The following is an 18,056-nucleotide window of genomic DNA, read 5'->3' as shown; positions in this document are numbered from 1 at the left end:
TCTTTGAAGAATACAATGTTAATGAACTAATTCATGTCAATATTTGAGTTATTTAAACATCATATGTCATCATATGATGAATATATATATCATATTAAATACATTAAATAATTTAACATTTCAGCTTCAGTCGGATGTAAATAAATTTGTTTAAAATACAACATATAATTTTTTTAATATTTTTTTTAAAGAGTCAGATGTATTGCCCAATTAGGAAAGCATAGATTGATTCAAAATAACATTTTAATATCAGATCACTAATTATATATTCATTTTCTAAACAAACCTCTTTAAAAGCTTCCTTTGAAGCATAAATTAATATGTTTACAAAGTTTTTATCTTGATACTTAAAATTTTAGTAACTGAAGTTACTTTAGTAACTGAACATTCTTATATAAAAGGAGAATTTTTTTTACAGTTAGAGGGCCAAAGTTTTATAATATATAGTTTTAATTTTAAGCAGCTTTTCAATTTATTTTATAAATGTGTAGAAAAGATATTAAGTACTGCAACAAACGTTTATTATATACTATCCATCATACAATATACTTTGAGTAAAGTTGTTCTATAAATATTCATATCATAATTCAATGTCATAATGACATTTGTATAAGGAACAGGTTTGGACGGATGTTAAAATCAAAAATGTGATAACTATATACTTTTACTTCTGGACGGATATACATATATATGCACTATGCTGCATGTGAACTTCATAACTGCACATGAACGATCACAGTAAGATCTCATCAAAAGGACATTAATCAACTTGATAAAAACACATGTTTCAAAAACACAAACAGAACATTTAATTGAAGCAAATCAATTCATTCTACTTTTTTAAGTATAATTTCCGAAGATTAAACATAAGATAATTTTAATTTTTTTTTATTTTCGCAATTAACTGACATACCTTTTAAGTTGCGCAATAATTTTAGAAAGTATGTGTAATCAAAAATCTAATTTGAATTTCTAATATATCAATTGGTTAGTAATGAGTGAAATCGCTTGCATTCAATATCTATTTCAATAATAATTATGCTGAGGAAAAATAAAAATATATGAACTAACAGGCTACATTTTAAATTCACAATGAAAAATAAATTCATCCTTCAAGTCATAATCTTCCTTGAATTAAGCTTTTTCTAGGAAAAAATATATAAATATCATAATTTTCATGTTTCATTTATCCATAACAAGTAATTATACGTGTTAAAAATTATGTTGTTGAACTATGAGAGCTTTTAATATCTAATTGTATGCTGCGATTGATTTAGTGACATTTTTCGTTGAACTAAATTAATTTTAAGTAGAACTTTATTATGAATACTATTCCGAGTCCTGCATTTTTGCTCCAAATGCATGTTAAATGTTATTTAGTTCTACATTTTCTATGTTAACATATAAATTTCATACATTTATTTAACAAAAATTGACAAAAGAAAGATGTCGTAATTCTTTAACTTTAACTGATAAATATCGGCATTCCCTTGATGTTATGTAAAAAGTCGAATAAACATCAAGCAAGCGCTTCACTTTATTTTACATTTTAGAATCATTAAACTACGATTAAGATTCGTAACTAAAATAATAATGAAATGCATCTTTGAATCTTTTATATACATATTCATTAAAATAGCAACGTATTTTGAAATAGGTATTTGAAAGTAAACCTAGGAGTTGTGAAAGACAACATTATCTGTAGCCGTGATATTAAGTCTATGCTCATATAGTCTCATTTAATATAGCTTTTGTAATTGAACAGTTTAATCGTGAAATAAAAATATGTTTTCCGTTAGGCAACTTTTTATTAAATACGTACCCTCTGCATGAAAAAATAAAAGTTATCACCAAATGCTAATTCAAATAGATTTTTGTCGTACTTTCATATTCAGAAAAGTACATAGAGAATAAAAAAAAATGCATGAGAATAATCTTGCATAACATATGCATATTTGATGTAGGGAGTTGAAAATCTTTTAAATTCAAATTGACTTCCTAATACTCAGTAATTTGTTTAAGGTCGTACTAAGTAAAACGCTAGAATATCATCTGCTATACACATAAATACCGGGAAACCATGATCTTATCATTGTATCTTAAAGACAATACGTCTGAAAACAGTATAAGGCAATGTCAATACAAAAAGGAAATCTTACAATTGTTGAAGTAATGTAAATGTTGAAAGACTTCAAAAGTCGATATAAGCTTAGAAGTAAGCGCGTGTATTTATGACAGTCAGTTCTGTGTTAAATATTCCTGTCCTTATTTAAAAACTATTCAAAAGGACGGCTTAGAACTTTATGAAGTCTGTTCGAATTCAGCAGGGAATCGAGATAAGTTCTGTCTCATCTCCGAGGAGATTTGAGTTTTTATTTCACTAGTATAATCTTTGGAGTTGCAGTGCATCAAAAGATGTGCTTCAGCTCGAATTCATCTGTATTATACCCTGCGGAGAGCAGAATCAATGCCTTTCTTCTTACATATATAACTCAGCTCACTTCTCCATTAGCTTTTCTCAGCAATTCCATTCTTACTTCATGTTCGCGAGCTTTCAGTCTTAGTGCAGCAATACTTGAGCTCCTTCGATCGAGATCTACAGGGCCTGTTGCAGGCGGTGAGACTGGGGAGCCCGTAGATGGTCTAGGAGGAACAGTTGGCGGTGAAATTGCAGGCGATGGTTGAGTTACGGCAGCGGGAGTCGAATGAGTACTTGCTGCACCCGCAGCAGTCAACAAACTGGGATAAGGTTCAGTAGCAACAGGGCTCAAATCGGGAGGAGTAGTCAGCTTTGGTCTGTTCTGAGCAGACAGATTGACCAATAAGCTCTGAAATGATGTTGGAGGGAATGACCCAGCTACCGAATATGGGGACGATAAAGCTGCTGCTGGAAACAAACTGGAATACGGCAGATCACGGAGAGTGTAACTAGCTGGAGATAAAAAACTTGGAGCTGGTCGAAACAGAGACAGCCCAGGAGGTGGTAAATAAGGAGGTGGAAACTGGTGATGATGATGATGATGGGCGGCTGCAGCAGCATTTAATAGACCCAGATCATAAGAACGTGAGTAACCAAGAGCACTGAAAGGTTTTGCTGAACCTGGTGTTGAAGCTGGTACGGATGGTAGTGCAGTAGTAGCGGAATATGGGTTGTACCCTTGACTTTGGGATTGACCACCAGCTGCTTTTTCTTGCTTTCTCCACTTCGCTCTTCTATTTTGAAACCATACCTGAAATGTAAAAAAAAAAAAAGTCACTGCGAATTTGCTTTTATGAATTACCAGATAATCTGTATTTAAAATTAAATTTAGCTCAGAGTCAGTTAAATGATCTCAATATTTTTATCTAGTTAGGTGCAACTTAAGAATTTTCTCTGTGTTATCATGTACAGATATGAACGCAAAGTTTAGTTTTATAGTTTCATTCTTAATTTCTTTCACACGTACTGCAGAATATTTTTGCAATATACAGTCATTCAGTTAATTTAAAAATTCGCGATTTATTCTTAACACAGAATATGATAAAGAACCAAGTGTAATAATAGAAGGAAGTGTCATTTCGTATAAATCACTGTGTAGAGAGTTTCGTCTACAAAATTTTAGGACTGAATTTTTCAAATACTCTCAGTAAAGCTGCCATATAACAATTAGTTCCAATGGTCAAACTAGCCATTACGAATTCTGCTTATAAAAAAGAATACAATATTTCTGTTCTTTTTGTTCCCTAAATTGAAATCATTTTTTAAAGATTATCAGTTTGAGACAATTTCAGAAATTAAGGAAAGTGTAATAACGAGATGAAAGAGTGTTGTAAAAGCTTACTTCTACAAAGTAATCCTCAAACTCTATCAACGTTTCGAAAGCTGCATAATATGGGAAAGCTAAACAGTAATGATACCCCCCCCCCAGATCTTGACTTTTCATTATTTTAGTCCTAAACCTTGGACTCATTACGCATATTTTTAATATGTATATTTGGTTATCTCAAGTGCCCTAATTTTTATAATATGAGTTACATGTATAAGATGTTAGCTCAAATCTTTTTAAACCTTTGTTACTGCCCTAGAATAAACTTAAGATTAAGATTTAAAAGTAACACATTTACTTAGATCTGTCTAATAGAAAGGGCTCATCAAATCGCTGAGAATATCGTAGTATATAAAAACTGATCAGCTTATTAAAAAAATACTAAAATTCCAGATAAAAAAAATGAGTATCTATTTGAGATCAATACTGGCGAGACCTGAAAAGACACGCAATCTAAGAAACTCTCTAAGGTCTTTCTCAAAAGGCCCATAGTCTAAGAAACCACATTAAAAGTAAAAATATTTTCAGAGTTTAAAGTTTTTCTCTAATATTTACTCTTTCAGTGCATAATTTTTATTTAAAAGTAACACTAATATAAGCTGACACAGAATTTTCATTTAAGTTGTAAACAGTCTCAGCGACCGGAGCATCACTTATCTAATGATATTTTATTTAAAGTGGAGAAATCATGCGTTTTATTGTGTTTGTTGAGAATACTAAGCATATTTTATGCTAAAATAAAATCAATAACTCTTTCTCTGAACAACTGATAATACATTCAGAATTTTACCATGTTAGCTAAAGTCTTTTAAAATCAACTACCGATGCGCAACAAAAATTTGTTAAATATTGCCTTTATACTTAAAACTAGGCATAAACTTTCCCTAATGCGTTTAATTAAAACGTGCACTACAGTGCTACTATATAACTTACAACATTAATTTGCAATGAATTCACACTTGACATTAACGAAGCCTTTAAGCAAGAAAACATTTAAAAAGCGACTAATTTTATTGAATTACTTCTTAGTAACATTTTCGACTTTTAACCGGTTCACTCAGAAGAAAAATCGACAAATATTCTTTAGTTCTTAATTTAATGGCCCACCTGGAAGTAAACTTGTAATACGAAAGACTTCGCGCTCAAAAAATGACCATACAATTAAAACAACTCACATTTAAGCTAAGAAAAAGGAAATAATTCCACCTTAACTGAACAAAGGGACAGATGGTAAAGACTAACTTGAGATTTATAATCACCCATTAGCGTCTAAATGGAGATGATTTGTAACAACGCCAGAAAACGCCTCCCAGCGGTTGCTCCAAAGTCTTTGTCACCTAATTAGCTATTTGAAGCGGGTGATAATAGGGCCAACATGGTGTATACATTAGCAATAGGATTAACATCCGCGGCGACTATGTTTGTATTTGTAACGATAAACACTTCAAATCCGACCATTACATTATGCAAGCGGCTGCTTTTGCAGTTTCACGCTAATAGCCTAACCAGGATTTGCATTCGAAAAAGCTTTTGAGTGTTTTATTTTATTTATTATTATTTTCTTAAGGCTAAGGTCTTTTCCCGATGCTTAAGATGCACAATGTAAGTACAGAATCAAACGATAAGTACCGCAAATTAAGGAATGTAGATGCGAAGGTTTAAAGAGGGGTTAAGAAGTGTAGTAAATTAATTGATTTTGCTTCTAGAATGCTTCGAAACCCTGCTTCGGTATTTCGAAAGTTTTGAGTTATTTGATTTTTGAATATCATAATTTTATTCTAAAAGGAGGTTTACTTGTACATATGAAGCTGAGCATATTCATGAATTAAAATAAAATAAAAGGAAAAGTCTAGGGTAATATTTCAGTTTCTTTTAACTGTTTAGTCATGATAATAAGCTTGCTACTGTTTTATTTTTGGAAACTAACAGTGGTTTAATTCCGGAAAACTTATAACGCGGAGTATATAATCCATGATCTAAACCATACGATTTATTTAATGGAAACACTCCATTTATTGAGATTAAAGAGAATCTTATGATAAATGTTAGTTGTTACCACGAAGTAACATTATTTTTTTTAAATAATTTATTTCTCTTTAGCGCCTGAGGCAGAAAATTACTAAAATATGTCGTACTTTGTAACGTTGTTTTGCAAACTGAAGATTACATTCAAGCCATTCTTCCAACTTTACAACAAAAATAATTTAAAAGGACGAATAAATAAATATAAATAATAAATAAATAATTTAAGAGGGCGAATAAATGAATAAATAAATAATTTAAACATTTGAGCAAATAATAATTAATTAATTAAATAACACTGTACTGAAAAATAATTTTTCAAGTGATTGATGTGTGCTACTAATTGATATGTACTAATGAATATAAGAATAAAGATTAAATATTTCGCTTATTGTTAATCTGCAAGTTCCATTTAAAATAAATTAATAAATAAAAGATTATGGTTCAAAATAAAGGAATTTATTTTATTTTTCTTTCCGTAAAAAAAAAAATTCGATTTTGCTTCTGTTTTTAGGAATCATGAAGAGATGTAACGTGTACATTCATAAAAGTGTTAGATATGTAATAAAGTCCGTTTGAAACATTTTTCAAGGGATTAGCCAAGGAAAGTTCCCTAAAAAAGAAAACTTTTTAACGGAAAGAAAACAATTTACTTTATTATGAATGCGGACAGCATAATAATTTCTGTGACGTCAACTTATCTAAATCTGAGTGTATTATATATGTTTGTAAAAGATATTACAAATACAGACACCTAGCGTTTTTTCTTCCCTGTGTAATAACATCGTGTTGAGTAACCGGGTTAATGGTTCAGAAAATTGTGAAGATAGTACGTACTATAGGTATGCATTGTTTTATAGCCATAAAAATAACTATTGTTATATTTCTGATGCATAGTAGAATATAAAGTGAAGATTTTTGATGATTCGTTGCAAGCTAAACATTTTGTAACATAAAATAAAATAATACTTATTACTTTAACTGATAATTCGTATAAATGAATGCAAATGTATTAACAGAATAATGATCTCATTATGTTTTCTTTGTTAAAAGCACTTAAAAGCTGAATGAGATGGAAACAAATGGTTAAAGTTATAAATGAACTACTAGAAAGAAGACTACAATATATTTTATAACATTTAGAAACATTTGACACAAATTTGCAATTTTGATGCAGATATTTAAGACGCATAAACCAATTCAAAATATAAGTTACTCATCGAATTTTAAATTAAATATAATACGAAAAATGTGTCTGAACTTTCGATATAACAAAGTCTTTCTTTTCTACACTACTCACACTAAGCTTAAAAATTTAGATTTCTATCTAGACCCAAAATTTAAACACTATATTTGTGTAGACCTGCTTCTACAACGAAGATGATGCAGAATGTGTTACGATGTTTAGATGATGCAGAACGTATAGCAAGAAAAGAGTAATATATAAATTAAAGGTGCAAATAAGTGTTTAATTTTCTGTGCATCAGAACCTACATCTTAATTTTTGAAAATCCCCTGAAAAAGAGGTACAGCTTTATGAAAACAGCCTTTAATATTCCGGAATTATTTCGGTAATCCTTTTAGTTCACATAGTTCGATACTACTCGCTATTTGGTTAAAAGTAGCCCCTCTACAGTAGTATGCGTTTATATCAGAGGACAATCCCGACTGAAATATTTTCAATACAATGAAATCTTAACCAATAGTGATAAAAATAATCTATAAATTAATTGTATCGAATAAATCTATAAATTAATTGAATTTTTCTTTGAACTATTTTATATTAAAAAGTAGCAATAAAAATAAGGCAACTAAATGTATTAAAAACTAACTGGAGTTTTCGTTGTTACAGTTACTTTACTTTATAAAAATGCCACACTAAGAAGTAAGAAAAGTACATTAAAAATAACATTAAAACTGAGGTGAGCCAATGAATGAATAAAGATTAAATATTAAATTTAAAAAGTCATTACATTTATAACTGAAAATGCAAACTTGTAGATGAAAAATAAACCTGTATTTGCTCTAAAGCCTTTTAATACTTTTCTCTAATTAATACCGCTGTGTATCGTGTGTAAGTGCCAGTTTCCCTTAGAAAGTCCTCCACGAAGACATCCCTCCTCGTAGGCAGATAGCCCTCGCGTGCTTTGTCAAAATCAAATAAAACCAAACCAAACCAAACTGATTAATAACGCTGTGAAACTCATCAGTTAATTCATTTTTTTTTTTTAACTACTGACCTAAACCGTGTAACAATATTATCAAACGGACTTTGATATGACTATCCTCGTCGGGACTCAAGTCACGGACCTCTCGAATACGCGTCGAGTGTGCTGACTACTACACCACGAAGGCATGGTAAGAAGGTGGGAAAAATATTTCATAGTGTTCAATAAAACTTTTCAGATTTTCTTGTTTACGGTTTATTTTCAGATTTGTTTTGCGGTATTTTGAAACTGTATCGGGAACAGTTTTCTTTTTCAGTAAATAATTCAACTATTTTTATCTAAGTATTTTCACGATTTCAACGAAAAATTGTAAGTTTCTCTCATCAAATGAAATCTCAGAATGTTTCCGACCCCTTTTACCAAAGTAGCTTCTCAACCTGAAATTTTATTTTACCAGATTTAAAATCGTTCACCATTTTACAAGAAAGGTCTATTAGAATTTGCTGTTTATGATATTTTTAGAGCAGTGTCTCACTACTTTTCAACCTTAATTTCGTATTTAAAGACAATACATTTAAAATATTTCATTTTCTTAGTAGTTTTATTTAATGTTGTTCATCATAATAGATTTACATGGTATTTAGATACAGAAAACAATAAAAAGTAAATTTAGGTTTGGAATAATAGCTGAATTTTTGTCACTAAAAGTGTAAAAGTTTCCTATGTTTCAATGTTTTTATAAGTTTATAATGTATTTTCTCTCTCCTTCCAGCATGCCTTCGTGGTGTAACGGTAGCGCACTCGACGCGTATTCGAGAGGTCCAGGTTCGAGTCCCGGCGAGGGCATTGCACATTTTTCATGTACTCCTACTTCAAAAATACCTAATATCTCTCTACAAGTCATTATAGTTAAGAAGTTATACGAACAATTAGGTGTAGAGAACTTTAAGGAATTGTTAGTGTAGCTTATGTTTTGTATCAGATGACGACAAGATTTATTTTTAATGACAATTTTTCTTTGCTTTCTTTATATACTGATGTCTCTACAGACGTAAAACACTATACTAAAACTTGTAAAATGAAACACTCCATTTTGCATTTGGTTCACGAGAGTATATAAAAAGATTTCATCAAGATTTATTTTGTTAAGGCGTTTTGATTAAAACTGAGTGAAATTTGCTGGCTTATAACAATGTCAGTAATTTTAATTTCTGATATACATATAAAACTGATATATGAGTGAACAAAATCACTCTTTAGCGCTTTAGTCCGTATATCAAATAACAAGCAGATTATTTGTTTTGGTACTGTTTTTAAATTTTCATAACTTACAATGATAAAAACAAAGATTGTCAAATCTATAAAATGATGAAAATGAGCGACAATGTTAGTTTCTGTATTATAATGTAAACAGTTGTTATTAATAGCGTAAAGTTCTCTATTACATCTCACAAATTAAACTGATTCACCTACCATTATTTCAATACATAAAATATTTGCAGTGAATTTTGTCTGTAACTGATCTCTTCGGACCTTCTGATGATCTCTTAAAAAATTTAATACCAAAAAAAGATCTGACTTTCTATAAAGCCGATTTTTGAAGGGAGAAATATTTCATAAGATATATGAGGAAAATTAGGCTAAACGTCACCAAATTGTTTCAAATAATGTCGTAACAAAAGCAACAAGGTCGTTAAGATATGCCTTTTTGAAAAGTGCATCATGCATAATTCAGCGTAAATTTTTTAACTCTGCGATCAGATAAAATTTTGTTCTGGAAGTTTCATTTTATTTGTAACTGATAAGAAAATTTCTTAAACTTGCCCCCTCCCGCCTAGAAAATCAGTCAATAAGTAAAGCTTCCCCTTTAAATACAAATTCTTAACTACTTCGCTGGCTAGCCCTCAGCCTTCTTTTTCCCTTTGGAGTCTTGCTAGTAATGCACTTGACCAATAGTGACCCGTAGCCTGAAGCTTTAGAAGTAAAAGCATCAGTTATAATACTCAATTTAAGCAATCGAGTCAATTTCGGCTAACACTGTTTATTAAGCACGTGGTAAATGCAGTTTGTAGCACCCTGGGGCTTAGGGCATTTGTTTGAGGTGTCTCCGCATTTATCCGCACGAGGATGGGTCCTCCAGTTGGAAAGCGGGAGGTTAATTCCAAGTAATAATCGGAATGGGACAGAAGCCTCCGGGTTTACGTCTGAGAACCCTTTTTGATAAATGATATCCACAGGCAGAATGACAGCTCAACATTTTACAGTGAGCTATTCTCAGAATTGGCGAGAAAGTGCTAAATTTGGCGAGGAGCGAAAAGTGGAGATTGTTGTCAAATAATAATCGCTGCTACGGATGTAATCAAGAATCCATGCAATATGCTTTTGAATCAAACACCTACAGTAAAAACTCTGATATTTTAAAAATTCCATTAAATCGTAATTTTCACATATTTATCATTCAAAGCTCTTGTATGTGAAAGGTAATTAAAACTGCGTCTTAAGACTTAAAGGAATCTAAGAAAATCTTAAATTTTAAATATTTATTTATTTATTGCACGTAATTTAAATCTTCAGATGAATTTAAATTGCTTCTTAGATGTAGTTCGTAAGTCTTTTTATCCTCTCTACCTACTTATAAAAAGGCATCTTCGTACAGATTATGCCGTTTATAAACTTTTCCAAATTTTTATCATATGTAAGGAATTAAATCTCTAATTATGATGCATAATATATAATTGAAATAATGTATTTTAAATTGTTATTTAGCAATATTAATAAAAATTTCTACAATATTAAAAAATGTATGAAATATTGCTTAACGGAAATATGCAACAGACAGAAAGTAATGATCCTGCCAGATAGAATATAGTGACATTTTGGTTAGTTTGTAATTATGTGATTCTCATCCACCCTCTTAAAATTATGGTTGAAAAGCTCAGATCTTATATTTGAACTAATTTTAAAATTTTATTTATTTTCCCTTTTCTTTATTTAACCTTATTTAAATTGTTAAAGAAACACAGTGTGCAAAATTTCACCGCAGTATATTCATTTTTATATAAAAAAGATAACTTTGTTGAATAGTTATTTAAGCGTATTAATATATATGTATATATATATAGATAGATAGATAATAGATATAATGCGAAATTTCCATAAAATATTAAATACGCAAAATGATATTTAAGATAATATTTTTTAAGATAGGTAAACTTTTGCATCTTGTGTTACTTCTTTCACTGTTACTTCTTTTGCGAACAAGGGAAGGAGAGAGAGATCTAATAAACTTTATTTTTATAGTAACCCTAGTTATTCACACTTAAAAAAGTAAGTTGAGCCTACGCCCTAGGAAAAAAATTAAAGTGAGCAGCAATGGACCTATTGCGAACAAATGACAATACTTCTTAGAAGCAATGACATATTATTTCGTCCAATTAACTTTCTAGAAAGCCCATAATCTCGAAGAAATACCTCTACCTACCGTTTTGGAAGGCGCAAGCTAAGTAGAGCTGTTTTACTTCTTTGACTCGTGCAATTACTAATGGTGGAGTCTTCGGAAATCATCTGCCAGCTCTTTGCCCGGTAACTAAAGAATGGTAATAACAAAACAACCGAAACTTCTTGATTGTTGGTTGAGAAAGAAAGTTAAGTAGTTTTCTTTAAAAGTGGGATAATTTGTTTAACGAGCTACTTGTAAAATAACAGCTTCATAAATAGCCAGGCGTAGCTTTTGAATGAATTGTTCCTTTCATATAGTAGTAATGTTGTGAGAAATACACAGCTGTTATCATTAACAAAAGTAGGTATTTCGAAAAGTTTTCGTTATCTCCTGACATTTAACAAAATGCCTTCCAAATGCGCGAAATACATAACTTTGTATTAATTTTAATATTATATCCTTTTGCTGAATAAAATCTGGTTGAGTTCTATAAAATTTCGTTAACTATTTTAGACGTTAAAGGCATTTACAGCATTAAAAATTTAAATAAAATCCGAAAACTGGAGCATTAAACTGTTAAAAAAATACCATTTGCGGAGGGAAAGAGAATTTTAAGCAAAGACATTAGTTTTTGTTCAGAAATCTGTAAACGGTGAGTTTTATTACATGAAGGAAATGAACATGTGTATCTTCATGAGATAAAATAATGTTGTTATGTCTTGTATGCTTGGCTATCATAAACTGAGCTCGACGCATATGGTGAACAAGCACTAAGTCTTAAAGTACTATAAAGTCAGGAGAAGGGTGTAAAGGACCTTTTATTAACTCAAATAAAGTTCACAGATGGCACCAACTCTTGTTTAATAAAAATCAACACTTTTAGGTTAACTCAAAAGTCAATGAATAACTTAAAATTAAACGAAGTTAAGTTTAGCCTAACGGATTCTCAAGTTAACTGTCGCGCAAGCTGGCTCTGACTTGAAAAGTTGGAGTAAACAAGCCTAATGGTAAGAACAGCTCAGCGCCCCAGAAATCTAATAGCTAGAAAACCAAAGATAGCAGTGTAGCCTTTAGGGAGGCAGAACACGCTCTGATTTCACTTTCCAAAAATCTTCCCTTAAATACTAACTTCTTTCTACCTCATTTGAATACATGTCCGCTAGACCATGTGCATTCTGGCAAGAAAGTGTGAGTTGAAAGCATCAGCGATAGGAAAGCTCAACATAAAATAAATGTTAAGTAAATTAAATAACAATGTTTAATCGTAAGAATGTCTAATGGTGCACAAAGAGATAAAAGTAACATTATCTATACAGAATTTTCAGAATTGTAACTGGAAACGATATAGGGCAGAAATTGATGACTGCGGGACCATAGGATTGAGATTCTACTGCATACATTAAGTATCTTGTAGAGACATTAGGTATATTTTTGGAAGGCGGAGAGATTGAAAAATTAGCTACGCCTTCGCCGTGAATCGAACCGAGGACCTCTGGAATACCGGCCCAGTGTGCAGAACCACTACACCACGAAAGCACGCTATAAAAGCGGGAGAAATACCTTATATACTCTTCTTTTTAAAGGGCGACTGGGGTTTTTAGGGGACCCAATCGCCAAATCCTGGGTGTGGAGAAACCTCATACAACACCCTTTTAAGTTCGGGCGCCACTGTAGAGACGTCAGGTATATTTTTGGAAGCCGGAGAGATTGAAAAATTAGCAACGCCTTCGCCGGGAATCGAACCGCGGTCCTCTGGAATACCGGCCCAGCATGCAGAACCACTACACCACGAAAGAACGCTATGAAAGTGGCAGAAATACCTTATAATCTCTTTAACGATTATTCATATATTCATGGTTTCAGTTAAGAAATAAATGCCAATTGTTAGATTGCGTTGATTTTGATTATGTGTCACTTTTTAGGTAAAGCGCATAATATTCAATTTTTTTTATACTTGTTCTCTGCGAAAAGCGTTTCAATTAGTAACTTTGGGACATTTATTTTTAAGCTCTATTTGACACTGTCTTGTCTTCCTTCTGGCTCATGTCACAAATATTATATCAAAGCAAAAGGCTATGCAAATCTAAGAGCCGAGGAAAAGCGTTAAATACGGATGAATATTAACCGTTACCTGCGCTGCTTTAGAACAAGATAATGCGGAGTTCCTGATTAGTTAGGTGATTCTTGAATTCATTGTCGAATTTCTGTATGGTAAGTAAAACTCTTTTCTAGTTAATTGATTGCAAAGTTTTCTTCCAGGTGTCTCTCAAGGCTCAAGTTTATAACTATTAGGATCGAGCAGGATAGAGTTTTAATTTTGTTTGTTATCTTTTAAACTGCAAACTGCAAGACCTGGGCATGTAAACTTTTCTTTGATTTTAATCCACTATTTGTGTAAGGTATTAGTGTGGTCAGAGCGACAAACCATTGACATTTTAGCAACTCATTGGTCGCTTGGTGAAAGAAGTTAGTATTTAAGGGAAGATTTTTGGAAAGTGAAATCAGAGCGTTCTTGTATACAGCTTTATTAAATTATTAAATTATTTTTTAAGAAACCTAAGCTTTATTAAATTATTTTTTAAGAAACCTAAGCATCTTTTAAGTCAAAAGAAAAGTCTATAACATGCAAAACCGGCCGTGAAAAATGCCAAGATTATAAGACTTAAACCATTTTTAAACGACGAAAAGAACTTCAATTAGTAGGCAATAAAAATTAAATTTCGTTAAATTTAAAATTTTGAATTTTAGCATATGTATTAATAATAATTTGAAACCAGTACTTCTAAATCAACGTTTTCCCAATGATATCTCGTGAATAAAATTCACAACTAATTCGAAGGCCTGATATTTGAAGTGCTTCTTAAACAGAAACCATAGGCTCACCATCCGTTGTTCAAGAGGTGTTTCACTGCGCAATCTTTTTAAAACATATATGAAAACAGGGAACACTTTTTGAAACAATATAGCCTCTTACGATGACTGCTATCCTGAGACGATTACCTTCGCAAGAGATTTCTGAGAACTTAATGAAATAACGGTATTGGACATTAGCTGTAGTCCAATGCCGTTATTTGATTAAGTTTTCACAGTCTCCACAGAAGGCAAAATTTGCCTTATAAATGTGGGTGGTTTTTACTGTATATATTTCCGGTAATACCTTTTGTTTGAGTTGAAGGTTATGTATCCATTACACTGCGTATATGTAAATATACATATTCAAATACCCTCCTGTCTATCGAAGTACTCGTATAACCTTTTAAATATATGCTTACCAAATACGTATGGATAGACATATCCATAAGCAGATATGGGTCAAAGAAGCAACCCATTCATCAATCTGCCTCCTTTTTTAACCTAAACATTTATCTACCTGCATCGATATTCATCCATCAGAATATGGAAATCAATATTCATCAGCTAATTCTAAACATCTATACCATCCATCAACAGACGAGTAATCGAATTCAGAACGGTAATTTTATTTGAATTTCAGACTGCTTTATTATGTGTCTATCTTCTAGCTTTTCCCATGTTACTGCACTCAACAAAAAAAGTGCTAAGAATTTCCATTACGTTAGGTAGCTATTTTAATATTTCTGTTATTTTCGTATTCTTTGATACTTCCTTTAGAATAATAAAGTTGAATAAAAGTAAGAAAATCTATTATTTTATATGTAACTCTACTGTCTGATGTCAGGAAAGGAAAATGCATTGGACCTTATTGTTTTACTTAATAATGCAATCTTCGCAATGATGAAAATGGTAGCCTATTGCTGATATTAAAATCATATTACGCCATTAGTTGACGGAAATAGGTGTTAGAAAATTTAGTATTGTATAGCTACAGCTGTAAATACCTAATTCCAGCCAATCTGTGAACGTCAACCACGATTTCACAATGCATTTTTAACATACGTATATTGCCGGCATGCTGGGAAATACTTTAATATTTCTTAATTTTTTTTTCATTTCACGCAAGATTTGTAAGATACGTAATTAGATAATCTGTAAATGACTTAACTGTACAACATAGAGTCAATGTCATGCTCTTTTCAATAATTTAATTGGAAAAGCTACAAAGTATTTGACTGGGAAACTAATGCATTATAATTGATGCATCCTAGAAATGGTTAATGTAATCAAAAAGAGAAATACAAGCATTTTTCGCATGGAAAGTTTTCGCATGGAAGTTAGAACCGGATTAAACCTGCTGACTTCTAAATCCGATATCTGTTAAATAAGCAAACTAGAAAGTATTTGCCTTGGGAAACTGTCTTCGAGGACGACGCTGTATTAGTGATTCCCAAAGTGTGGGGCGCAAGACAATTTTGGGCAGGTTGAGAAAAATTTTTAAATTTTTCTTTTCTCAATAGAATTATGTATATTTACGCATAATTATTGATTAATATATTTTAATTATTAATTGCTAATCCTCACCTGTATTGTTTTTTATTACTTCATTATTATATTGTTTTCTACAAAGACTATTTTTTATAAATTCTTTTCAGAGAAACTATGACTATGTATGCAAGTGTGTTCCTGTTATTGGCAGCTACATGCATGCACGTTGCGAGGCTGAAAATTTGGGAAATGCCTATATATTGGTAACGATGAATATGATGAAAATGACGAACACTTAAACAGCTTCCTAATCTCAGCAGTAATTTGGAATTTCAGACGAAACCATTCCCGACGATTAGATTGTATCTATCCAGCTGTTGTTCAGCTGATTTGAAAGTCTATCAATAGTCAAACGGAACTACCAAAATTACCTTTTCCTTTAAATCCGTGCTAGACTTTAAATATTTTTTGTATTCCTTTACTAACATTTTTTGTGCCAACTGACTTTTGATGATGAAATAACGTAAAACTGGATTATTAATTTGTGTTAATACTTATTGCTTTAAAATAATCTTTCCATTCGCTGATCTGAATGAGCTTTAGGAAAAATTTCGCTTTGTATATATTTTATAATTGAAAATTTTGTTTTACGCCTAGAGGAATGAAACAAGATAAAAATACGCAAAATAACACATGTACAAAATCCTTACAACCAGATGTCTTCAGTCTTCTTCCTTCTATCTGTAAATGAATACACAATTCTCGTAGGACTAACAAGGTTTACTTCGTCTTTGAGCATTTTGTGTTATTTGTGTGTTATGAAATCTTAATGTTACTGCTCTCTAATTACAGCTTATTGATTTTTAACTGAAAGAAATGTCTTACATAGATTTATTGGAAGGGACAACTACAATGTAATTAAACAGACAGAAACAGATAAATTCCTTATTCAGCTTCATTTAGAAATATGCACCTATAATTATATAGCTGCACCTATAATTATTATTCAGCTTCATTTAGAAATATGCATCTATTATAAATATACCCTTATAAATAATATAAACTATTATTTCGAAACATATTAATTAGTACTGCTATAAGAATTAACTTAGCAACTTTATTTCCAAAGAAACAAATGGAAACCGCAGAAAGATATTTTACATAAGGAGTGCTAAACATTTCAAATCACAAGAAAATATGACTTTACATTTTTTTGGTACACAACAAAAGCTTACTTTGTTCGCTCATTATTTAAAAGGCTTTTCACAAATAGTTTTAAAAACCGGTTAGGCAATCTCATCAATATTTCTTACAGCTAACGCCTTTGAACCATGCGAACCAACAGAACAGTACACATGACCATAACCTATGTGTTTGTGTGGTATTGTGACAGAACCTATGCATGGGAAAGACTCAAATAAAATATTACAATAAAAGGGAGTACAGCCACAACTGACAGGAAACTTGAACTTTTTTCGAAACTCTTTTGCGTTTTTTGTTTCTAAAGTAATAACTCACATGAAAACCCAGATATAAAATGTTCTTGCTTTCACACATATACAGGTGCTTCAAATCTCATACACCATCGCATAATAAAGTAACTTGGTTCCTTAATAAACACCCTCACGCATAGTTATGGCTCCGGATACAATCACCTACCTCGCACATTATTTCAGACCTTGAAGAGGCGTGATGTGGTCCCCCGATTAACATTTTCTTCTCATAAATGTATAGAAGTTGACGTGAAAAGTGTGAATAGCTTAATTCAGTGTATACATTTACAACAGTCGTTTAATATATAAACTGCGGCATAGGAAAAGGGAAAACCAAAACAGAATTTGTAAATGGGGTGAGAAATAAATTTAAGTTGCCGTTCTCTATTTATCACGTTATACGGAATGCTAAGTTGCCCCGCGAAAAACACAGTATGATGAAATTAAAAATGATGGTTGATCATTTTTAACAAACAAATAACCAAGACAAAACAAAAATGAAACCGCGAATATTGTTTAAATGCGCTTATTTATAGCAAAATAAAACAAAAATATTCGTAATGAAACTAAGGCTAACACAGTGATTTTGAGTGAAATTCGTTATCAATTTTAAATTTATAACTGAGTACGTATGCAGATATACATAAATATGCAAATTTATAATATTCTAGTTAAGTATTAAATAAAGTAGCTCTCTAGTTATGTATAATTTAAATTTCATGTAGACTAAAACAAATAATTTTCCTAAAATTTACATTCAGTGCTTTTTAAACCTAGTTGAAAAGAC

The 18,056-nt window shown here is 31.3% G+C and overlaps 1 protein-coding gene across 3 annotated transcripts in view; it reads right to left on the bottom strand.

Annotated features, from left to right (window-relative positions):
* Positions 1–207: 207 nt before the first annotated feature.
* Positions 208–18,056, bottom strand: part of LOC118185795 (uncharacterized) — a 346,837-nt gene continuing 328,988 nt past the window's right edge. For all 3 annotated transcript variants that reach the window (XM_085807229.1, XM_035355703.2, XM_035355702.2), the window contains one exon: positions 208–3,230. In XM_085807229.1, the coding sequence (XP_085663355.1) occupies positions 2,493–3,230 (738 nt within the window). In that variant the 3' untranslated portion in view covers positions 208–2,492. The remainder of the gene's footprint in view (positions 3,231–18,056) is intronic.

The sequence above is a fragment of the Stegodyphus dumicola genome, chromosome X1 (assembly GCF_044657685.1).
Source record: "Stegodyphus dumicola isolate Sdum_Otavi_A_Nest chromosome X1, ASM4465768v1".
In the NCBI taxonomy this organism is placed as follows: Eukaryota; Metazoa; Arthropoda; class Arachnida; order Araneae; family Eresidae; genus Stegodyphus; species Stegodyphus dumicola.
Note: the sequence above shows the minus strand (reverse complement) of the source record. Positions and strands in the feature narration are given on the sequence as shown.